The sequence below is a fragment of the Mizuhopecten yessoensis genome, unplaced genomic scaffold (genome assembly GCF_002113885.1).
Source record: "Mizuhopecten yessoensis strain PY_sf001 unplaced genomic scaffold, ASM211388v2 scaffold715877, whole genome shotgun sequence".
Classification (NCBI taxonomy): Eukaryota; Metazoa; Mollusca; class Bivalvia; order Pectinida; family Pectinidae; genus Mizuhopecten; species Mizuhopecten yessoensis.
The window spans coordinates 4,957-32,208 of NW_018479836.1; the positions used below are offsets into that span (position 1 = coordinate 4,957).

Consider the following 27,252-nt stretch of genomic DNA (forward strand, 5'->3'; position numbering starts at 1 on the left):
TTTTGGTTGGGATCAGAATATATACCCAAGTAGTTGTTAACCCCAGGGGGCTGAGGGTTGGGGCCGTAAGGGATCACCGCATGCAAAACCTTCGAGTGGCATTTCCTCTTATACTTACAATTGGTTTGTATCCATTGCATGAAATAATCCGTACATATACTCAGGAAGAAGCTGAACTCTACACTAGGGGCTTTAGAACAGGGTCAAAAGGGATCACCGCATGCAAAACCGTCTAATGGCATCTCCTCTATTATTTACTTTTGAATCATCACCAACCTTCCGACAAATGATCCTAAGGTGACGAGGATCAGAATTCATAATGTGGAAGAGGCTAACAACCACAGGTCTTTGGAAGGAGCCTTAGGATTGATAGTCATTAAGTGCAAAAGACTACCAAATTCCATCTTCTCCGAAAATATACTGTCTTAAAACGATCCAAAGATGGTAAGGAATACAATTTATACTCAAATATGAAGTGACCTCCTCAGGGGTCTTCCGGGCATGTACATACAGGATCAATCAGTGACAACATTGAAGTTACTAGTGGATTTAATTTCGTAAAACGAAAGTAATTAGGAGTTAATTCGCACAAGCGGTGACCACTCCGTTGTCTTCGGGGCAGGGCCATTAGGAACGGCTAAATTAAGACATTAAAACTCAAGTAGCTGGTGGATTCAACCAACATTTCGTAAAATCATTTAAGACGCATCGTTTGCTGAAGTAATGTTTTCATGTTGTCTTCTTAATTTAATCTATTTTTTTTCTATTAATTGAGATTGTTTCTTGCAATTTAATCGCAGGGCATGAATTCATTGTTGTCAAATAATTGAAATATATTTTAATAACGCCTGCAGGCGTAGGTCGTGAACTAATTGTAGACAGGAAAATAGCGTTACAGTGTCCCAAAGGTACATGTACACAGTATTAATTCAGAAAAATAATACATTAAGTTATTTTTCAAGATGACTATACAAATTCAATCTTTATTTCACCAAATACAAATTTGATTTGACACCTGAACTGAATAGATCAATTATCCAATTCTTAACTTTCCCAATTAAATTTGAGCAAAACACTTCAGAGATAGAAACTGTCATCAATGCGTTTGAATCGTTCGCTACATATGTATAATTAGTATCTTAATACTACTATTCCGTCTTTACGTATTGCAGAGTTATCTTCTCTTGGGAGCAGGTATTGATTGTTACGTCATTGGCCTGTGTGAGAAAATTACGTCGTTTTCGCAAAAATTGATGACGTTACTCTCACAAACAAGTGACGTAACAATCAATACCTGCTCCTAAGAGAAGATAACTCTGCAATACGCAAAGACGGAATATAGCACCTATATATGTGTGGGTGGCGTGATTAACCCGTCACCACGAATAGTTAGTATTGTTAAACATGGGAAGCTGAGAATGACTAGATGATAATTTGAGAAGTGTTTTTTTTCCACACAACAATGTTATTTTGTATCATAGAATATCTATATAGCGTTTATATTCACAATTACTCCATGGAAGTATGGTTATACCCGAGAGGTTGAGAATGCCTACAGAATGTTTTGAGAATATATTATTCCAAATGATAATGTTATTTCGTATCATAGCATGCCGATACAGCGTTTGTATACACAATTACTCGAGGCCTGTCCCAATTTACATCATATATGACAACAAGTGTTTAATTTGCAAGGATCCTGGCAATCTGTTGTCATTTATTTTAGAAGATAACCTAACTCTAAGTGTTTTATATGTGATACGAATATCGATGTTCACACTATCCCAGTTCCTTCGTTCAGAGCGAGACGTGGCTTAGCTTTGACCTAAAGTTACATGACAGATGTTGGTAAAGCACAAGACCATTAACTTGTAATTATCTAGTACGTTTATCAAGGGTTACCATGCATTTTTGTCTTTGTTCTTGTTTTGTTAGTTTCATCGATGCCGAGTTCGAATTATGACTTCGTTTTACTATTTCTATTAACAGTTACCTAAAATAAGTTGTGCCAAACGATTATGTATAAGAACATGGACAATGCATGCATTCTCTTTTTGTTGAAAAGGTATCATGTTCTGTTACATGTAGCATCAAGTTCCGGAAAGAAACGTTTCTCATTTGGATCTTTGTAATTATTAGCAAGGCTCTACCCTGTGGCAACCAGCAAAATTCGTTAAAACGTTCATTTATAGGTTATGCAACAATGTAAAGAATTGTTTTTGTAAATCTAAACATTCATTTTTTTAAACAAATGCCAAAAAAACCCAGGTTTTGTCTATTTTAAAATTTTCCATTTTGTGGGTGTGTTTCATTGTTTGGAAGTATAAAAACAATAAAATATGAAAATAAACTTTGCTAATTAACCCTACAAATATTTTATTGATAACAAAATATATAAAACACAATATAAAAAGTTAATTATTTTATTTATTAAATTGTATGGATAAAAGCGACTATCTACTAGAAAACATGATATACAGTTTCGTACAAAATGAGTAAAAACTTGAATAAAAGATACACAGTTGCTCTATTTTTCATTTATTTTACATTTTACCAAAAAAATGAACCTGATAAGAGTTGTCTTCCTTGAAAAAATATCGGAACTTTCTGCAAGGGGATAACATGTACACAATGATAGTTAGCTACCTTAACATATATCAAAAATGAAAGTTATGATATAAAAACTGTATCAACAGAAAAATGCCAACATTTATTGTTCCTTTTTGTAACCAAATTGCTCTCAATCATGTACACACGGAACATCATTCCACAGCCCGCTTATACATGGTATATAAAAATGTCAGGTATGTAACCAGAAACTATCGCTTGGTATGGCGTTCTCACGTGCACATATACATGCATTTTCATAGGAATATTTTACAAAACACTATTTTCACAGAGTAAGAGCACTACCTTTGCAATATTAATTTATTCGACAGAGCGTAACTCTTTTTTAATTTGTGTAAGCACGTGATATGTACTTGTGAGGCCGGTACACAACACACATAAGTGTCCATTCCATGCACTGCATCTATGACATTTTTGTGGTCGTCTGGTCCCATGTCTTCCCGTAAGTCAATTTGTGTGTTTGTATAGGAAGCTTTATTTCTTAAGTACGCGTTCTTACACAATTCCCATGGTGTAAGATTGTGTATCGGTAATACTTTATCTATTTTTAGTATGCTTGACGGAGAGCATTGCGAGGTACCCGAAACATACTCAAATTTGTCTCTAAGACAATAATAGGACAAGAAAAATCTATGCATTATAAAACAATTTTCAAAGATGAAAACCTACTACTTTATACAACATGTAACGCTTGACAAAAATAAAATGATAGTCACTCAATGCACTGGTGTATAATAAAAATAGCAATTACGCAGGCGACCCTCATGAGTGTGTATACATATGTGCAGATACAAACAAACAAAGCTAAAAAGAAAAGCAATGTCATTAATAAAAACACCGAAATTACCATATACCTATTTAAATCATCTAGTGCTTAGTAAGCAGCACGAATCTCCCAGGTTTTATCAGTGTCTTGTTAGCAACAACTAACGCGACTGGCATCCAAAAGCTTGATTTAAATAGGATTTGGTTGCTTTGTGCAACAAAAGGGTTTAAAAGCCAAACATTGACAAAATCTCGAAACGCACTTTCAGTTTATGATCACTAAACATTACCTTGGGGGAAAACAAGATGATCTTTGCCAAGTTGTTCAAGACCTTTTAAGTTAAAAGGCAACCTAACGTAAATTTCCAATCTATTAAACAGTCCAAACACTAATGAGATTTAAGCTATAAATGTATCTTTATTGTCCAGAGAAGTTGGGCTGATCCCTTTGTTTTCATGACTTCGTCTTCTCGCTTCCTTTATCTTTATCGAGATCACCAATGTATACCGAAGTCACACCATGCTTTATCTAACTAAGCTTTTATCACTTATAGCTAGCTGCCATTAAAGATACCAAGTTCGCAACTGTTGCAGTATGTACAATAATATCTGAAGTATAATAATGAGACTTCCTGGTGATGTATGGTGTGGATCAAAGACATTAAACACACCGGACGGTTGGCGCTAACCACGTGGTATATTTTAATACCTCTTCAAACGGACATTACGTCAATCACATCATTTGAAATCCGCTGATATCCAATATTTCTGGCAACCTGTTGAGAGATATTGAAAGCTAAAATGAATATTTTACTATTCAAACTGCATCAGATATTTTGTCAAAATTATACTGATATGCTGCATAAACTGTTAATCATTTTCCATGCATATTGAAACAGTTCAGAAAACAATATAGAGTTTTCTATTCATATTCAAGACACGTTTTTTATTTTATTATTAGAAGACTTTTTTTTATTTCTCAAAATCTGCTAAAAAATACGGCTACCCCGTTCAGCTTCAATACACCAACTGACGGATTTGCCTTGCCCTTCACTGTATATTAGTTTCAGAAGGGAATGTCAAGAGAGGAGAGTATGTAGGGCTGCTTTCCCTAAAAACAGTTTTATTGCAAATTGGGATTTTTGCGTCCTCGAAATGAAAGCAGTTAGCTCACATTCTACGCACCCCTGGAATATGTCATAACAAAAATTGAAGGCACGCGGTTAGTTATTTGATTTTGTTCCTGTAAAAGTAATTGTTCGATCGCTAGAATAACAATTTCCTTTGAATGTTACAGAAGAACAAACCCCAAACTTCAAAGACGGTTAATTTAACCGTAACGCAGCCGTACGGTGATTTCAACGTACATTAGAAGAGCAAACTAGCTTTCTGGTATCCTCCACGAAGTGGTAGGTACAGAGACTTTGTTTTTCGTTACAACGTTTTAAGTGGTCTAGGGATAGGAAGAGAGCGTGACTCCTAGACTTTCGAAGATAATATATACAATATATATCATGTTACTGATCACGATTAATCCGTGATTCAAGCGAAAAATTAAGGCATTTTCTAAAATAGAATCACTGAGTTACATAATCACATGTATGATAGGTTTAAGGTAAAAAAGAATCACTAAGTTACATAAATACATGTATGATAGGTTTAAGGTAAAAAAGAATCACTAAGTTACATAAATACATGTATGATAGGTTTAAGGTAAAAAAGAATCACTAAGTTACATAAATACATGTATGATAGGTTTAAGGTAAAAAAGAATCACTAAGTTACATAAGTACATGTATGATTGGTTTAAGGTAAAAATAAAGCTGTCAATTCAGTACTTCTTGATGATTTTAAGATATTTTGTGGCATCCAAAGAGGTTTTTTTCTTGATCATACACGTTATATTTCAACACATGCGATGACTTATGCCATCTATAAGGTAAAGATCTGTAATTATATTTCACTCAAAAGATGAACTGTAACTGATATTCAATAGAAACATGAACGCTTTGTTTATAAACTAGTCAACAGTTAAAGCGTTGATAAACACTATACATATCAAGACAACGTCAGCAAGGAGTTGGAGGATTTGTAAAACAGTATATTGTGAATACATACGGTCATCTGCAAAGAATCAGATCTTGTGCGCCTCCGTTATGGGGTCGATTCGATACCCATCTTCTCTAAGTACTTGTTGATGATATCAACTAGCTTCTTGTCGACATCTTCCACAACTTCTATCAGCTTATCGTATTTTCCAATTTCGATTTTTCCTTTGGCCATCATTTCTTTACAGGCGCTATACATATCAGTGATATCCCCCAGTACAGCTTCACCGAAATCCAGTTTATATTTCATGTTATTTTTGAATGATGCCCAATTTTTTACCATACCGCTGCCAAGCTCATCGTTTAGTTCTCGGACCATATCGCCGTGTAATTTCCGTTTTTCATCTTTTGTCACTGTCCTAAAAAGCAATATTTATAATATGGTAGAATGCGATGATAAAACCAAATGCCTGGCGGTAAACAACAATCGGTTGTTATTGCTTTTTTGCTAAGAATAAACTGCAAGATTCCTTTAAATATTTATCTGATGCCTAACGAAATATGCAGGCGAACAAAATCACTAAATATACTGTACATATTTACAATATTTTTAGTTATTTGAACAATGCATCAAATGATTAAACGGAAGACAACAGTGTATTAACCCTAACCCTATCCCTAAAGCTCATATACTGTACATACCAATAACAACAATGTCTTAACCCTAACCCTGACCCTCATATACCGTACATACCATTAACAACAATGTCTTAACCCTAACCCTCATATACTGTACATACCAATAACAAAAATGTCTTGACCCTAACCCTCATAAACTGTACATACAAATAGCAACAATGTCTTAACCCTAACCCTCATATACTGTACATACCAATAACAACAATGTCTTAACCCTATCCCTCTGTACTGTACATACCAATAACAACAATGTCTTAACCCTAACCCTCAGTACTGTACATACCAATAACAACAATGTCTTAACCCTAACCCTCATATACTGTACATACCAATAACAACAATGTCTTAACCCTAACCCTCATATACTGTACATACCAATAACAACAATGTCTTAACCCTAACCCTCATATACTGTACATACCAATAACAACAATGTCTTAACCCTAACCCTCATATACTGTACATACCAATAACAACAATGTCTTAACCCTAACCCTCATATACTGTACATACCAATAACAACAATGTCTTAACCCTAACCCTCATATACTGTACATACCAATAACAACAATGTCTTAACCCTAACCCTCATATACTGTACATACCAATAACAACAATGTCTTAACCCTAACCCTCATATACTGTACATACCAATAACAACAATGTCTTAACCCTAACCCTCATATACTGTACATACCAATAACAACAATGTCTTAACCCTAACCCTCATATACTGTACATACCAATAACAACAATGTCTTAACCCTAACCCTCATATACTGTACATACCAATAACAACAATGTCTTAACCCTAACCCTCATATACTGTACATACCAATAACAACAATGTCTTAACCCTAACCCTCATATACTGTACATACCAATAACAACAATGTCTTAACCCTAACCCTCATATACTGTACATACCAATAACAACAATGTCTTAACCCTAACCCTCATATACTGTACATACCAATAACAACAATGTCTTAACCCTAACCCTCATATACTGTACATACCAATAACAACAATGTCTTAACCCTAACCCTCATATACTGTACATACCAATAACAACAATGTCTTAACCCTAACCCTCATATACTGTACATACCAATAACAACAATGTCTTAACCCTAACCCTCATATACTGTACATACCAATAACAACAATGTCTTAACCCTAACCCTCATATACTGTACATACCAATAACAACAATGTCTTAACCCTAACCCTCATATACTGTACATACCAATAACAACAATGTCTTAACCCTAACCCTCATATACTGTACATACCAATAACAACAATGTCTTAACCCTAACCCTCATATACTGTACATACCAATAACAACAATGTCTTAACCCTAACCCTCATATACTGTACATACCAATAACAACAATGTCTTAACCCTAACCCTCATATACTGTACATACCAATAACAACAATGTCTTAACCCTAACCCTCATATACTGTACATACCAATAACAACAATGTCTTAACCCTAACCCTCATATACTGTACATACCAATAACAACAATGTCTTAACCCTAACCCTCATATACTGTACATACCAATAACAACAATGTCTTAACCCTAACCCTCATATACTGTACATACCAATAACAACAATGTCTTAACCCTAACCCTCATATACTGTACATACCAATAACAACAATGTCTTAACCCTAACCCTCATATACTGTACATACCAATAACAACAATGTCTTAACCCTAACCCTCATATACTGTACATACCAATAACAACAATGTCTTAACCCTAACCCTCATATACTGTACATACCAATAACAACAATGTCTTAACCCTAACCCTCATATACTGTACATACCAATAACAACAATGTCTTAACCCTTACCCTCATATACTGTGCAAACCAATAACAACAATGTCTTAACACTAACCCTCATATACTGTACATACCAATAACAACAATGTCTTAATCCTAACTTTCATATACTGTACATACCAACAACAACAATGTCTTAATCCTAACTTTCATATACTGTATATACCAATAACAACAATGTTTTGACCCTTACCCTCATATACTGAACATACCAATAAAAACAATGTCTTAACACTAACTTTCATATACTGTATATACCAATAACAACAATGTCTTCACCCTAACCCTCTGTACTGTACATACCAAGAACAAGAATGTCTTAACCCTACCCCTCTGTACTGTACATCCCAATAACAACAATGTCTTAACCCGAACCCTCATATACTGTACAGACCAATAACAACAATGTCTAGACCCTAACCCTCTGTACTGTGTATGAGGGTTAGGGTTAAGCCATTGTTGTTATTGGTATGTGCAATATATGAGGGTTAGGGTCAGGACATTGTTGTTATTGGTATATACAGTATATGAAAGTTAGGATTAAGACATTGTTGTTATTGGGATGTACAGTATATGAGGGTAAGTGTTAAGACATTGTTGTTATTGGGATGTACAGTACAGAGGGGTAGGGGTAAGACATTGTTGTTATTGATATGTACAGTATATGAGGGGTAGGGTTAAGACATTGTTGTTAGTTGTAGGTACAGTATATGAGGGTAAGGGTCAAGACATTGTTGTTATTGGTATGTACTGTACATACCAATAACAACAATGTCTTGACCCTAACCCTCTGTACTGTACATACCAATAACAAGAATGTCTTAACCCTAACCCTCTGTACTGTACATACCAATAACAACAATGTCCACGACTTTGGTACAGGTTATAGAGTATACTGTACATAACGGAAGACAACAATGTCTACGACTTTCACGAGAAAATATTGTTTGCGACTAAAACACTACACACTTCAATTGTATAAATATGTACTTTGTATTTTGACAAAGTGCTCTCCACTAAACTGAAACAAAGCATGTTGCTTTGATGGTGGGAGAGTGGTTAGCAAAGGTGCTGTGTTGGTTTTGGAATTCGTTACTAGAGTAAATTATTTCTGAAGTTCATATTGGCCAAACTGCGTTACTGCACATGCTGGTTTAGGGCAAAGGTACGGGGCAAATAACTGACGGAGGATGACCCCGCCGGCATTATGGGATGATATATTACAGGTATAATTAACATAAATCAATCTCTCAGCTAATTCAATGTAAGGGGTTACGTGGATATTGGATACATAAACTGAACTGCCTAACTGTACATACAGATAATTAGAATATACTGTAGCTTCGGGGACTGACATGTGTGGTGCTGTCTATTCGGGATAGATGTGGCGCAGTACGGTACGATAGGGGAGTCTGGCTTTGTTCAGCAGAAGGAACCGGTCATATACTGTTTTAGCCAGAGAGATTTGATTTAAACCTGTTTTATTGCCATAATGCAAATGGATTAGACACAAGTTATACAACTTATATAAAGCCATTTCTATAAGAGTATAGAATATTAATGTCCAAGTCTTAATGTAATATAAAAATGGCATCGAGTGTAGAAAGCTAAGGGTTTGATACAGCTTACGTTAATTAGCTGGGAGATTTGAGACACAACACAGAAGTTACGAGGTGATATTACTGTACTTAGATGAGATGTCGTCACACCTGTTCATGTTCTTGTTATGATATTGTTGATTCAAATCCATAAACAAACAATGACTATTACTAACTATAACGAGCGTTTACGGCTACTCTGTCAATATATAGAGATATCATTTGTTACTTTTAATATCATAGCATCACTTAGTTTTCATGACAGGAACACTGCAGATTTTTTATAAGGATATACATTTTTTCTTCGCAAGAAACGACTGATAAATATCGTCAAATAATGCTAAAAATTGCATAGATACAAGTATTGGTATTCACATGTTCATGTGTATTTAAAACAAGACAAAAGAAAAAAAATCATCTGTATATTTTGAAATAATCTCCTTATATAAATAAAAGAGTACATTAATAAAAAGTTCTACTTTTATAAATAAAAGAGTACATTAATAAAAAGTGCACTTGGGCCAACCAGCTTTACGTACACATTACCATACTTTTCAGTTTAGGGAAATTCATTACATAATATATATCATCAGTAACTTGTGGGGACCTTGTTGGGGGATTAACGTTTGACCATTTCGCTGCGCATGAATGTGATTCGGTTACTTAATAACAGCACTAATTTTATCAGTTCAACTTTTACTCCAGCGAATATAGATCTATGTTAAATGTTATACGACATAATTTAGTATATTCATAATATTTTGATAAAGCAATCATATAATGATTAACTAAATATATAAATAAACTGTAATTGAAACTAGTATGTTGTATATCTAGACTACGGTTGATAAGAAAACCTTTGACGTAACCTTATTCACCTGTTAGAACCTAAAGATTCACGTCTGACTCTCTTCCTCGCTCTGTGGTCTTCCTGTCTTCGTCCAGTTTCTTCTTCGTTTTCCGACCTTCTTCTTTTCCCGATTTTCCGTGATTCTTTATATAAAAATACAATGTTCAAAATAACATGAATACGAAAACCTGTATAGAAAACGCTCACAGTTACAAATAGGAATACAACTATAAGTTGGAGCGCAAAATATACCGGTATTAAACATTACGACCACGAACATAATTATTCTCAAATTATGCCAAATAATGGAATAAAGTAGTTTACAGAAAGAGGAAGTAATACATTTTATTCAGTGTCGTTTGGAATTTTAATAAATCCATATAATAATATATAACGCATATAATATCTACATACATACATGTATATGTAGGAATCGAGCAATAACTTATTGCATAATCTCAAAACAATACATGTAGTCGCGAAAAACAAACAACCTTTACGTTTTTATCGCTTAAGTAAAAACTATATTTTATCTGTTCTGAACTTATTATATAAATACAAGTTGGTACAGCATCAATCTAATTAAAATTATATCTTCACATCGCTCCCGTGATCTTCAACGCGACATATCAGAAAACGGGAGCGATGTGAAGATATAATTTTAATTAGATTGGTACAGCATTTACATCTGCATATAACATAATGGCACAGAACAAAAATGATCTGGATGTTGTGTTTACCTTCTTCATCCATTTCAATCTGTCTCTGTATCCTTTTTTCATATTTCATTACTTCAGTTGCCGCAAGGTTGTGAATTCCACTCATTTTTTTCCTCAATTTCTCATAGTCACCATATCCGATGTATTCCTTATCCATGAGACCTTCAAACAGATCCTGTATGGAATTGATTAACCCCTTGTCTTTCGGGGTCAGTGGACTATTGTTTAACTTGCCAAGAAGACGATCCCAGCAGTCAGATTTATAAACTAACATTTCGCTTATAGTATCCACCATTTTATTATGAAGATCTTTCACTTGTTCAGACGCCATTCTGTGAAATTTTCCTTAGTATATCTGTAACAACCCGAATGGCACGTGTTTAACAGTCAATTTGCCATTTTTTCTCTCATATCAACTGAAAAAAAATATAATATCAAAAAACCCCAAACAAACTTATATAAATCAGTTTTCGTAATATCATCGAGCATCTAAAAACCAATAACAGCAACTCCTCTTTTTATCCTTTGTATGTAAATAGGATTTAAATTAGACACAGGATGTTCAGGTCCTAAACCTGTGGAACAATATACGCCAGTACATGTATTAATCGAATAAATGACATGTTTCAGATATTATTAACTTGTTATTTTATTTATAATTTGCTGTAATATAACATAGACCTAAATTAACGGGACCGCCGACTCCATGACGTCACGCTCTATAATCAACCAAGGAGCTTCCCGATGTTCGCAGCGCCCCTACCGGGTGGTATAGGAAGCAAATTCCGGTTTGCTCCAGGGGTAAAACAATGGGTGGCAAACACTGTCGTACTCCACTAAGAAATTGGGACAGAGTATTAATTACTTTGGCTTTCCCAAAGATGCAGAATGGCGGTCAACATTGATAGCAGCCGTAAGTCGGTGTGATTCGGGGTTAAACCCTGACAGCATGCACATTTGTTCGGCCCATTTTGAGCCAAGTTGCCTTCTATTACATGATTGAAAAAGTCTAGGTTTAATATCAAAATATGATTTGTTTACTTGTTGATGAATAACTTAGGATTATAAAAATAAAATACAATGATTGTTTTTTTCTTTTGATATTGTATAAATTTATAGTATTTAAATAATGTCACTGAATGAGAACCTTTTTTACTGACTGTATACGGGGAAACGTTCGCTCGGCAGTAAACAAGCCCTCACATAAGTGATGATACAATCCTTTTCTCGCCCAGTGTTAAAGAGATATGGCGGGTTGCTATGCCCATTTCCCTAAAGCTATGTTACGCTAGTGCGCTCATCCAACCGTGCACTGTTATGACGCGTCCTCAGGTATTTTTATACAGGTAGCAATATCGGAATCCCGTGTCTAAAAATTGATAATTATAAATAGACCACATATTTGGTATTTCGGCATTATTTGTTGGTGTTTAAGCACTTGACATAATTACTATTGCCAGTTGGAGGGTAAAACAATTCATAAATTTCATCAAAATTAGTCTTACCTACAAAGCGTAGCTGTCCTGTACACGTATACAGGGATTTGTTGACATGCTTCGATAAAAGTATGTCGCACTAAACTAAATAATAAAGAAATTATTACTAATAAAACTGGTAAATCAATAGGTATGTCATTAAAATGAAAACAAAAAAAAGTTCCATCGATTTAAAAAAACAAACTATTGCCTTATTAAGGAATATGATCACATGCCTAAATATTTTTAAAAAAAATAACTAAAGGAGGATTCGAACCTGCACCGTTTATTTTCTAGTCGCAAGTAAACTGCGTTACACATTCGGCTACATATAACATATAGATATTGGCAATTACAAACTGATTTAACCCGAGAAACACCGTTCGCAGTTCAGAGAAACTTGATCACCCCTGTTTTTCATTATTTGAGCACTTTCCCAAAGGAGGACCACTTTTCCGTAATACGATTTGTTTTTGCAAATTACATCACGGTCACAAAAGGTTTATTCAAAGTTGGTCCTCGGATGGGAAAGTGTTGAAAGTAAAAAAAATTGGCTATATTTGCAGTATCATATTAGCAATACATTAGATTCCTCTTAATATCACTTCTCATTTGTCAGAGAAAAACATGATATTAACCGAAACATGACATAAACAGAATACATATTTCCTGATGTTTTTCAACCCTCAAAACCGGAAGTGAACTTAGTCAAATGCCTAAGTGATGTGGCTCTATGAAGAAGATTGATATTTTGTAACTAACCTTGTTCTTTACCCTAGTTGAAATATAGATATAAGTATAGAAATAAATTTATTATTTGTATTTCATTTCAGTACGCAGTTACATTTCATATTGTTAAGTAGCAAAATGACGATCAGTACGATTGTAATTATGATTGTTTACTGCAGTAGTGATGTAGGCATACAAGTGTTTGGCTGGTATTCTGCATCAAATTCAATTGTAAACATGAGACTTGGTAAATATTTACCTATATCTTGATATATATACTGTTCTTTCTCTAGTAACATCTTTTTATGGGTTAATTTCCTTAGATATTTGCTGCAAGTGTGTAATCGAAGATAGTTACACATGTTATAATTAGTTGAAAGAATACATCACACTTGGCATTAGAAAAGTTTACAGATGTTAGACTGCCCNCATATTGTTAAGTAGCAAAATGATCATTACCACCATTTACCTGTATTTTTTTTGTGGCAGTGGCCAAAACAAAGTGATATTAAGAGAAATCAACATAAAATCAGGTGATAATAAAAGAATTGAATTGCATAGATTAAATAGCAGGAAAAACGGTGCATCAAAAAAACATGATAATAACCGAAAATAGACATTAACAGACGTGATATTAGGTGAAATGTACTGTACCTAATTTCTCAGCAGTTTCAAAATTCATATTCAATTGGTTTTGTATCTTTTGTACCCAAAATGTTTTCCTTCCGCCATACCTCTTTACACACTGCCATCGTCTATATATATATATATATATAAAATATTGCTTTGTCGTCAAACGCTAGTCCTAGTGTTGTGTTTACCATTGTGGGCAAAAGTTAATACCGGGCAGACGTTTCCCAGTATACAGTAATATTTACGGTTGATAGAAGTATGATCTCCTTAATGCTGTCAGGAATAATGGGGTCAACTATGACGAGGTTAGTGACTTTCTTTACTAGGTCACGATCAACTTTCACTATGTTTTTCGCTTTTTCTTTGGGCAAGGTGTCGTCGACGGGATCAGTGGTTGATTCAAATTCCTGCTATAATAGAGATACATGTAGAAAGTTATTGGAATGTTGTTATTTATAATTCTGTGCAAATACAACATTATAGTACAATTATTGACTTTTAGCGATAACTTTAAAGGTTCACATGCAACTATACAGACCTGACCAGGAATTTGTTCACAGGTCAATTAATAAATCACTTATCAGATATGTAATTATGTATACTTTCAAAAGTCAATATTTCGGGTGTCCCAGTGGTTCGGTGGTATAATGCATGGACAAGGTAGTTCAGTGGTGCGTGACCGCCAGAGAGCAATAGACCGATATAGTGTTTAGGATGTCTATAGAGATTCCTGCTAGATCTCTCTGGTGACATGATGGTTTTCTCAGTCCTATTGTTTTCTCCATCATAAAAAAAACCTGTGTAGGTATAAATAATAAAATTCCCCGTCTCCTGTAAATTAAAGGAAAATATTGTTTAAATACTATTCCCGCTCGGCCATCTCTGAAAAAGAACTGATGGCTCAAGATGGTAACCGAGGGTAAATAACGTCCATTATTATTATAATATTAAAATCTTTTATTATATACGGCAAGGGTGGATTTGGCTGTTATTAACAGACCTGTATGCAATTTTAGTGGAATCCTCTGCACAGTGACAAGTGTAATATAGGTAAACATGTGGTCGTGATTTAGTTGTTTTTATTTAATTTAAAAAGTATATCTTTGTACTTCAAATGATGACACGGTACTTGTTATTGTAATGACTCATTTGTTTACATTATTATAATTTTATATGATGTCACATGTTTGTTAGAGGCTGAGTATGAAGCTGTATGTCATAAAAAATAAGTGAGAAGACAAAAATGTTATATTTAAGTTGTTACCGTTAATTTCATATTATAAATTTATGAGATTATGTGCAACAAAAACAATAATCTGATTATCAATATCTGCTTTCTTATTCTTATGATTAATTTTGAAAACATAAAGCAACATGGCCTAAAGTATACACGGGACGTGTCCAAGATGGTTTATTTATATTGCTGTCCAGGACCTGGGCCAGAACCAGAGAGTGAGTCAACAAGGGAACCATCATCATCACGGCATGTGTACTTGTGAGCTTGTACATGTGGGTGCATTGATTACAAATATATTGTGGACAAGTATTAACATACAAAATAGGCGAATGTTCTCACAAGAGGTTATCACCAGAACGGCACCTGACCGGTGAAGTGAAAGTGAAACCGAAGACTAAAAACTGAAAAAAACCGACTCGGCTGCTTCGTGAACATTATGTTATTGACCACGAATAATGCTTTAGGTATTGTTTTTTTTCTATTTCAGGTGTGGGAATATAATATTAGAATAACACATATACCTCAAACAGTTCGTTTAATTCATGTTGTGTGAAATCGATGCTTAACAAAATTTCTATCGACAGCACTCGAGTGTTTACCAATGGCGAATAGACGGTACGAGTTACCGGCCTTGATATTGTATGACACCCGGTGAGGGCACTGCGAAATCGGTAACATATTTTCCCGCCATTGGGAGTCGGCGGTCCCTTAGGTCTCTGAATATAATAAGTATCTCCACACAGTGTTGAGGAGAGTAGATCAACAAAACATACCTGTGATTTTGCTAATGTGTACAGAACAATAGGTGTGAGTTAAACATTTCAAACACTCTGAAACTTGGTATTAGTGAAGTGTGTATTTTTGTAAACAATATAGCATAAAATTGTTTATATATACTCGTGTTTACAAACATTGCTCATAACCTGTACAGAGCTAGAATATGTCTCAGATATTATTGACTTGTTATTTTTCTTGTGGGAACGGTAATGTTGTAAATAAATGCAAAAAATTAAGAAGGGAACAGTCATGTAGTAACAAACTCAACATAATTGGAATAGTCATGTAATAACAGACACAAAATGAGTGGAACAGACATATAGTAAAGACAATATGATGGGAACAGTCATGTAGTAACATATACAACATCAAGGGAATTGTCATAAAGTAACAAACACAACATGATGGAACAGCCATGTAGTAACAAACTCAACATGATGGGAACAGGCATGTAGTAACAAACTCAACATGATAGAACAGCAATGTAGTAACAAACTCAATATGATGGAACAGCCATGTAGTAACAAACTCAACATAATGGACAGTCATGTAGTAACAAACTCAACATAATGGGAACAGCCATGTAGTAACATACACAACATGATGGGAACAGTCATGTAGTAACAAACACAACATGATGGAACAGTCATGTAGTAACAAACTCAACATGATGGAACAGCCATGTAGTAACAAACTCAACATAATGGGAACAGTCATGTAGTAACAAACTCAACATAATGGGAACAGCCATGTAGTAACATACACAACATGATTGAACAGCCATGTAGTAACAAACTCAACATGATGGAACAGCCATGTAGTAACAAACTCAACATAATGGGAACAGTCAGGTAGTAACATACATAACATGATGGGAACAGTCATGTAGTTACATAAACAACATGATTCGAACAGCCATATAGTAACAAACACAACATGATGGAACAGCAATGTAGTTACAAACTCAACAGTCATGAAGTAACATACATAACATGATGGGAACACTCATGTAGTAACAAATACAACATGATGGAACAGCCATGTAGTAACAAACTCAACATAATGGAACAGCAATGTAGTAGCAAGCTCAACATAATGGGAACAGCCATGTAGTAACAAACTCAACATGATGGAACAGCCATGTAGTAACAAACTCAACATAATGGAACAGCAATGTAGTAGCAAGCTCAACATAGATGGAACAGTCATGTAGTAACATACATAACATGATGGGAACAGATAATAGGAACATTCATGTAGTTGATGGGAACAGCCATGTAGTAACATATACAACATGATGGAACAGCCATGTAGTAACAAACTCAACATGATGGAACAGCAATGTAGTAACAAACTCAACATGATAGACAGTCATGTATTAACAAACTCAACATAATAGGAACAGTCATGTAGTAACATATACAATATGATGGGAACAATCATGTAGTAACATATACAACATGATGGGAACAGTCATGTAGTAACATATACAACATGATGGAACAGCCATGTAATAACAAACTCAACATAATGGGAACAGTCATGTAGTAACATATACAACATGATGGGAACAGTCATGTAGTAACATATACAACATGATGGGAATAGTCATGTAGTAGCATATACAACATGATGGAACAGCCATGTAGTAACAAACTCAACATGATGGAACAGTCATGTAGTAACATACATAACATGATGGGAACAGTCATGTAGTGACATACATAATATGATTGTAAAAGTCATGTAGTAACATACACAACATCTCGGGAGCAGTCATGTAATAACATACACAATATGATGGGAACAGTCATTTAGTTACATAAACAACATGATCGGAAAAATCATGTAATAACAAACTAAACATGATAGAAACAGTCATGTAGTAACAGACACAATATGATGGGAACAGTCATTTAGTAATATACACAACATGATTGGAATAGTCATGTATTAATATACACAACATGATGGGAACAGGCGTGCAGTAACATACATAACATGATGGGAACAGTCATGTATTAACATACACATCATAATAGGAACATTCATGTAGTAACATACACAGCATGATGGGAACAGTCATGTAATAACATACACAACATGATGGGATCAGTCATGTAGTAACAAACACAACATGATGGAACAGTCATGTAGTAACGAACTCAACATGATGGAACAGCCATGTAGTAACAAACTCAACATGATGGGAACAGTCGTGTAGTAACAAACTAAACATGATGGGACAGTCATGTAGTAACATATACAACATGATTGGAACAGTCATGTAATAACATACACAATATGATGGGAACAGTCATGTACTAACAAACTAAACATGATGGGAGCAGTCATGTAGTAACATACACACCATGATGGGAACAGTCATGTATTAACAAACTAAACATGATGGGACAGTCATGTAGTAAAATACTCAACATGATAGGAAGCGTCATGTAGAAACATACCCAACATGATGGGACAGTCATGTAATAACATACACAATATGATGGGAGAAGCGTCATGTAGAAACATACACACCATGATGGGACAGTCATTTAGTAACATACACAACATGATGTGAACAGTCATGTAGTTACAAACTAAACATGATGGGACAGTCATGTAATAACATACACAATATGATGGGAGAAGCGTCATGTAGAAACATACCCAACATGATGGGACAGTCATGTAATAACATACACAACATGATGTGAACAGTCATGTAGTTACAAACTAAACATGATGGGAGCAGTCATGTAGTAACAAACACAACATGATGGAACAATCATGTAGTAACAAACTCAACATGATGGAACAGTCATGTAGTAACAAACTAAACATAATGGGACAGTCATGTAGTAACATACACAACATGATAGGAAGCGTCATGTAGAAACATACACAACATGATGGGACAGTCATGTAGTAACATACACAACATGATGGGAACAGTCATGTAGTAACAAACTAAACATGATGGGAGCAGTCATGTAGTAACAAACTAAACATAATGGGACAGTCATGTAGTAAAATACACAACATGATAGGAAGCGTCATGTAGAAACATACACAACATGATGGGAACAGTATTGTAGTAACATACACAACATGATGGGAACAGTATTGTAGTAACACACACAACATGATGGGAACAGTCATGTAGTAACAAACTAAACATAATGGGACAGTCATGTAGTAAAATACACAACATGATAGGAAGAGTCATGTAGAAACATACACAACATGATGGGAACAGTATTGTAGTAACATACACCATATGCTAGGAAGCGTCATGTAGTAACATACACAACATGATGGGAACAGGCATGTAGTAACATACATAACATGATGGGAACAGTCATGTATTAACATACACATCATAATAGGAACAGTCATGTAGTAACATACACAACATAATGGGAAGCGTCATGTAGTAACATACACAACATGATGGGAACAGTTATGTAGTAACAAACTAAACATAATGGGACAGTCATGTAGTAACATACACAACATAATGGGAAGCGTCATGTAGTAACATACACAACATGATGGGAACAGGCATGTAGTAACATACATAACATGATGGGAACAGCCATGTAGTAACATATACAACATGATGGAACAGCCATGTAGTAACAAACTCAACATGATGGAACAGTCATGTAGTAACATACATAACATGATGGGAAGCGTCATGTAGTAACATACACAATATGATGGGAACAGTCATGTAGAAACATACACAATCTGATTGGAACAGTCATGTAGTAACATTCACAACATGATGGGAAGCGTCATGTAGTAACATACACATCATAATAGGAACAGTCATGTAGTAACATACACAACATAATGGGAAGCGTCATGTAGTAACATACACAACATGATGAGAACAGTATTGTAGTAACATACACAACATGATGGGAACAGTCATGTTGTAACATACACTATATGATGGGAAGCGTCATGTAGTAACATACACAATATGATGGGAACAGTCATGTAGTAGCATACACAATCTGATTGGAACAGTCATGTAGTAACATTCACAACATGATGGGAAGCGTAATGTAGTAACATACACAATATGATGGGAAGCGTCTTGTAGTAACATACACAACATGATGGGAACAGTATTGTAGTAACATACACCATATGCTAGGAAGCGTCATGTAGTAACATACACAACATGATGGGAACAGGCATGTAGTAACATACATAACATGATGGGAACAGTCATGTAGTGACATACACAACATGATGGGAACAGTCATGTAGTAACAAACTAAACATAATGGGACAGTCATGTAGTAACCTACACAACATAATGGGAAGCGTCATGTAGTAACATACACAACATGATGGGAACAGTATTGTAGTAACACACACAACATGATGGGAACAGTCATGTAGTAACATAGATGGGAAGCGTCATGTAGTAACATACACAACATGATGGGAACAGTCATGGAGTGACATACATAACATGATGGGAACAGTCATGTATTAACATACACATCATAATAGGAACAGTCATGTAGTAACATACACAACATAATGGGAAGCGTCATGTAGTAACATACACAACATGATGAGAACAGTATTGTAGTAACATACACAACATGATGGGAACAGTATTGTAGTAACATACACCATATGCTAGGAAGCGTCATGTAGTAACATACACAACATGATGAGAACAGTATTGTAGTAACATACACAACATGATGGGAACAGTCATGTAGTAACAAACTAAACATGATGGGAGCAGTTATGTAGTAACAAACTAAACATAATGGGACAGTCATGTAGTAAAATACACAACATGATAGGAAGAGTCATGTAGAAACATACACAACATGATGGGAACAGTATTGTAGTAACATACACCATATGCTAGGAAGCGTCATGTAGTAACATACACAACATGATGGGAACAGGCATGTAGTAACATACATAACATGATGGGAACAGTCATGTAGTAACATACACAATCTGATTGGAACAGTCATGTAGTAACATTCACAACATGATGGGAAGCGTCATGTAGTAACATACACAATACTGTTACCATCATGTTGTGTATGTTACTGCATGACTGTTCCAATCATGTTGTATATGTTACTACATGAATGTTAACATCATGTTGTGAATGTTACTACAATACTGTTCCAATCAGATTGTGTATGTTACCACATGACTGTTCCCATCATATTGTGTATGTTACTACATGAATGTTCCCATCATGTTGTGTATGATATGGCTGTTCCCATAATGTTGTTTATGTCACAGCATGACTGTTCCCATCATATTGTGTATTTTACTTCATGACTGTTCCCATCATGTTATGTATGTTACTACATGACTGTTACCATCATTTTGTGTATGTTACTACATGACTATTCCCATCATATTGTGTATGTTACTACAATACTGTTCCCATCATGTTGTGGATGGGAACACTCATGTAGTAACAAATACAACATGATGGAACAGCCATGTAGTAACAAACTCAACATGATGGGAACAGGCATGTTGTGTATGTTACTACAATACTGTTCCAATCAGATTGTGTATGTTACTTCATGACTGTTCCCATCATGTTATGTATGTTACTACATGACTGTTACCATCATGTTGTGTATGTTACTGCATGACTGTTCCAATCATGTTGTATATGTTACTACATGACTGTTACCATCATGTTGGGTATGTTACTACATGACTGTTACCATCATGTTGTGTTTGTTACTTCATGACTGTTCCCATCATGTTATGTATGTTACTACATGACTGTTCCCATTATGTTTAGTTTGTTACTACATGACGCTTCCCATCATGTTGTGAATGTTACTACATGACTGTTCCCAGCATGTTGTATATGTTACTACATGAATGTTAACATCATGTTGTGAATGTTACTACAATACTGTTCCCATCATGTTGTGGATGGGAACACTCATGTAGTAACAAATACAACATGATGGAACAGCCATGTAGTAACAAACTCAACATGATGGAACAGCCATGTAGTAACAAACTCAACATAATGGGAACAGTCATGTAGTAACACAAACTCAACATAATGGACAGTCATGTAGTAACAAACTCAACATAATGGGAACAGTCATGTAGTAACATTCACAACATGATGTTAACATTCATGTAGTAACATATACAACATGATTGGAACAGTCATGTAGTAACATTCACAACATGATGTTAACATTCATGTAGTAACATATACAACATGCTGGGAACAGTCATGTAGTAACATTCACAACATGATGGGAAGCGTAATGTAGTAACATACACAACATGATGGTAACAGTCATGTAGTAACATATACAACATGATTGGAACAGTCATGTAGTAACATACACAACATGATGGGAACAGTCATGTAGTAACATACACAACATGATGGGAACAGTCATGTAGTAACATACACAATATGATGGGAACAGTCATGCTGTGACATAAACAACATTATGGGAACAGCCATATGGTAACACATTGTGTGGGTAACATGAAGTAACATACACCATGATATCGACAGGCATTCAAATTGCATTGAAGAAAATATCATGTAGATTTATTATAAGTTCATACGAGATCAGTTTAATATTATTTTTACACAAATTTACAAAATTTCTGTTTTAAAAACAACAACAAATCCCTTTGCATTGGTATATAATAGTTGTTTTTTGCAATGACACTTTTATTAGCATCAGTATAAAGAACCCTACGATCGGTGGGCGACTTCATTGAGATTATCTATGATATGAAGTGAAAAGTTTATAGGTGTACGTTCACTTATGGATATGGAGATGGCCAAACTAGGTTTTTTCTTATATAATTAAGTTGTATACAAATCCCAATTTTTGTGTAACATTTTATTTATTCTATTTGCCTTTCTTCTTCCTCTTTCTATGTCTTACCCTTCTTCTATTTTCTATCTCAGCTGCAAGACTAGTTGTTCCAGTCAGTAGGCCTTGCACATATCCCGGTTAATGGAAGGTATCAGAATATTATCGGTAAATTGTCAGGGAATTAATGGATAAAACCAAGAGAAATGATTTTTATTCTATATTTAAGGTGTAAAGATTTTAATATTTATTGTATACAAGATACTCTTTCTACTCCAGAAATTGAAGAAATAATTAGGACAGAGTGGGTATATGATTGTTACTTTAACTCTCTGAGGTCAAATTCGAGGGGGGTTGCTATACTATTTAATAGCAATTTTGAGGTAAATGTATTAAAGGTTAAAAAGGATTTGACTGGGAATTTTATAGCATTAGATTTAGAAATAGAAGGGAAACAAATTACAGTTATAAATATCTATGGGCCAAATTCAGATACTCCATCTTTTTATTGCAACATAGTAGAATCAATAGATACTTTTAAAAATGAATGTTTTATAATATGTGGAGATTTTAACTTAGTATTAAACCCTGAAAATGATTATAATAAAAGTTAAGAAAATATCAGTAATCAAACAGCTAGAGAAAATATCAATAATAGAAGAGTTAGGAATGGTTGATGTTTATAGGGAACAGATTCCTGATAATAAAAGATATACATGGAGAAGAAGTAATCCAATAAAGCAAGCACGGTAAGATTTTTTTCTCGTTTCTGACAACTAATAACCTGGTGTAAAAAAATATATATATTGAGCCAGGATACAGATCTGACCTTTCTATACCATTTATTGTATTGAAGTTTAACGTGTTTAAGAAGGGGAAAGGACTATGGAAGTTTAACAATTCTTTATTTCATGATTTAGACTATCTTAAAATTACAAACAAAACTATTTTAGACATTAAAATCCAATATGCTCTTCTAGTTTATAATCTACACAATATATCCAATATTCTGGACTCGGAGATACAATTCCTTATAGATGATCAGCTGTTTTTAGAAACATTATTAATAGAAATTAGAAGGAAAACTGTTTCATATGCTTCACATAAGAAAAAACAACGTAACCTTTTAGAAAACAATTTAAAAGATACTATAAAACATTAAGAATCGGGTGAAAATATTGACTTCGGTAAATTAAAGGAGAAAAAACAATAATTAGAAAATATTAGATTACATCAATTAAGAGATAACATTATAAGATCTAAAGGCTAAATGGGCTGAAGAAGGAGAAAAACCAAATAACTTTTTTTTTTAATCTCGAAAACAGAAACTATACTTCAAAAATAATTCCAAAAATAGAAAAAGAAAATGGGGATAAAATAACTAATCAAAACAGGATAAAGTGTACTGTGAACTGTGTAGCATAGAAATAGAGACAATAGATCATGTATTATGGGAATGGGACAAAGTACAAAATCATTTACAAAATTTTGAGTTATTATTAGATGTATTAATTATTCAATTTGATTTTAATAAACAAACATTTCTATTTGGTTTGTATAACTGTAATGGACTAAATAAAGGTGACAATAGTATTATTTTAATAATAAAATAATATATATACAAGGCAAGATGTCTTAAAGTGCCTTTATCCATTCAAGGAATTAAAAGTTCAATTAAAGAGCATTACAATATTCAAAACATATTGCAAATGTTAAAGACAAAAAATATCTCATTAACATCCAGAATGAGTGGAAAAAATGGAAAAGGCTTATTAACATTTCCTAAACCTACCATTTGCCAATTATTTTGGAAAAAAAAGAGCTAAAAATTAAAACATATCATCTTAATTACTAAGCTACTGCCACCTTTACATTACCAGACTTCTATCCTTTACACTGGTTTGTTTAATACTGTTACTTCTCCTCTTTATACCCGAATATATGATAACAATCATGGTATTTTATAACCGAATATATGATAACAATCATGGTATTTTATACCCGAATATATAATAACAATCATGGTATTTTATGAAAGTGATCAACTACATTCCAACATGAAGTTTTAACGCGATACAATACCGGGACGCTAAGCGTGACCTATATAGCAACTCCATTGGGTTTGTTCCCGTGTGCCATACCCTGCCAGACACGTCACGCATGTTTTATATATACATATTTTACATCAATGTACAACCCGTTGGAAGAGTTTACTAGAGAGATCGGTTTTCACACACAAAAACCGACATCTTTAAAGTCTTAGATCTTCAGGTAAAGCAGCTTACAGTTCAAATATTTTGAAACTTTTGTGGACCATGCTTTGTACTTAATTGGGAAATATATGGGACAATTGTCTGTAATTTATTTATTTTTACTCCCTGAAATGTAAACACCATACATCACCCAGGCTATTCCGGCTGTCTGGTTTACTATAGTTGTGTACGTGGACAAACAGGTGCGGTCAAAGGTTACAGTCAAAGGTCAGTCAAAGGTTACAGTCAAAGGTTACCTCTATATCTTATTTGGAATATCTCAACCTGATCAAAGTATTGTACCTGGTATTGTACAAGGCAACACCATAAACAGACCAGACAGTAACTATATAATTAGTAGCATAGACATTTACAAGCGTGTTTTTTTTCTCTATTGAGAAGTTGTTACTGATCGATGTAGTGTATAACTTTAAAATATTGTTGATAAAATCCATAAAAATAAAGCTAATATTTTTCAAAAACGAAAGTAGAAAATTTGAATGCTAAATTAACATCAATGCCAATGACCTAACTATAACTAAGAAAACAAATATCAATAATTTGCAAAATTACAAATATTATCGAGATAATATTCTTGCATATCAAAAGTAAACAAGGCTGATTTTTAAGACACGATATATAAAATAGTACTCAGAAACGAAAGTAGAAAAAAACATTCAGAATAAAATTAGATTTTTAAGGTGAAAAATATCTCAATGTTTTAAGAAAACAAAACAATGTAATTATTAATAACTGTAACAAACATACCAAACTGCAGCAAACACATGTACATGTATATCTGACGAGTTCCAGTCGTTAGTCTAATAGGGACGTTTCAGTTTAAGGGAACTTACCCATAATTCCTCGTTATGTATTAATAGATTATAATTATGACGCTACAAACGAGCATTACAGGCTTTACATGTGTAGAGTCAATTGTGTATCAAAAATTGTTATAACGATTACATAGTTGTTGAGATATATACATTTGGTGGAACAAACTTTACATTAATCTAATTAATTCAATTTATCGCAGATTTATAACTTAATTACTGATAAATACATTTAGACATTTGACAGCCCTAATGTAAAGGTACAAGGGAGATAACTCCCTTCATGCAGTGGAACAAGTTTGGAGCTGTGTTGATCAATCGCAAGTAAAATTTGACACTTGCATAAAAATAAAAATAAATGCAAATTTGATACAGGAAAAATGTCGTTTTAAATTCTTTACTATGCAGGTCACTTAGTTCAAGGTAATATTTGTCTATAGAGGTGGTCTAAACAATTATTATACGTGTTTTACACCGTATAGCTTGGCTCAGTACGACATCAAATAAAAAGTCATTTGCTTGTTCGTTATATGACGCTCTACAATTGTCCTGAAACATATATAAGTTTCTATTACCAATCAATGAATTCAGAGTCTATATAACTTACTGTTGTATCATTATAGTGTGTCTGTATGGACAGATATAAGTTTTTATTACCAATCAATGAATTCAGAGTCTATATAACTTACTGATGTATCATTTTAGTGTGTCTGTATGGACAGATATAAGTTTTTATTACCAATCAATGAATTCAGAGTCTATATAACTTACTGCTGTATCTTTATAGTGTGTCTGTATGGACATATATAAGTTTTTATTACCAATCGATGAATTCAAAGTCTATATAACTTACTGCTGTTGCTTTATAGTGTGTCTGTATGGACATTTACAAGTTTTTATTACCAATCAATGAATTCAGAGTCTATATAACTTACTGCTGTATCATTATAGTGTGTCTGTATGGACAGATATAAGTTTTTTATTACCAATCAATGAATTCAGAGTCTATATAACTTACTGCTGTATCTTTATAGTGTGTCTGTATGGACATATATAAGTTTTTATTACCAATCAATGAATTCAAAGTCTATATAACTTACTGCTGTTGCTTTATAGTGTGTCTGTATGGACATTTACAAGTTTTTATTACCAATCAATGAATTCAGAGTCTATATAACTTACTGCTGTATCATTATAGTGTGTCTGTATGGACAGATATAAGTTTTTTATTACCAATCAATGAATTCAGAGTCTATATAACTTACT

The 27,252-nt window shown here is 34.0% G+C and overlaps 1 protein-coding gene across 3 annotated transcripts; it reads right to left on the bottom strand.

The window, feature by feature from the left end:
* Positions 1 to 2,406: 2,406 nt before the first annotated feature.
* Positions 2,407 to 26,012, bottom strand: LOC110441334. 3 transcript variants are annotated; one of them, XM_021484448.1, is made up of 6 exons: positions 25,922 to 26,012; positions 14,255 to 14,419; positions 11,194 to 11,527; positions 10,482 to 10,596; positions 5,512 to 5,860; positions 2,407 to 4,169 (listed from the first exon to the last, which is right to left on the bottom strand). In XM_021484448.1, the coding sequence occupies exons 3-5, from the start codon at positions 11,501 to 11,503 to the stop codon at positions 5,548 to 5,550; spliced, it is 738 nt and encodes a 245-aa protein (XP_021340123.1). In that variant the 5' UTR covers positions 11,504 to 11,527; positions 14,255 to 14,419; positions 25,922 to 26,012; the 3' UTR covers positions 2,407 to 4,169; positions 5,512 to 5,547. The 3 variants fall into 3 exon arrangements, with proteins under 3 accessions (XP_021340123.1, XP_021340122.1, XP_021340124.1); XM_021484447.1 differs by lacking the exon at positions 14,255 to 14,419; XM_021484449.1 differs by lacking the exon at positions 14,255 to 14,419 and having other exon boundaries at positions 11,194 to 11,588.
* Between the last annotated feature and the right edge of the window lie 1,240 nt (positions 26,013 to 27,252).

Excerpts from the sequence above, each read along its gene's own strand:
- LOC110441334 (XM_021484447.1), bottom strand. The coding sequence starts at position 11,503 with ATGGCGTCTGAACAAGTGAAAGATCTTCATAATAAAATGGTGGATACT. Across the intron at positions 10,597-11,193 it reads GATTGAAATGGATGAAGAAG|AATCACGGAAAATCGGGAAA; the intron begins GTAAACACAACA and ends TTTTATATAAAG. Across the intron at positions 5,861-10,481 it reads GAATCTTTAGGTTCTAACAG|GACAGTGACAAAAGATGAAA; the intron begins GTGAATAAGGTT and ends ATTGCTTTTTAG.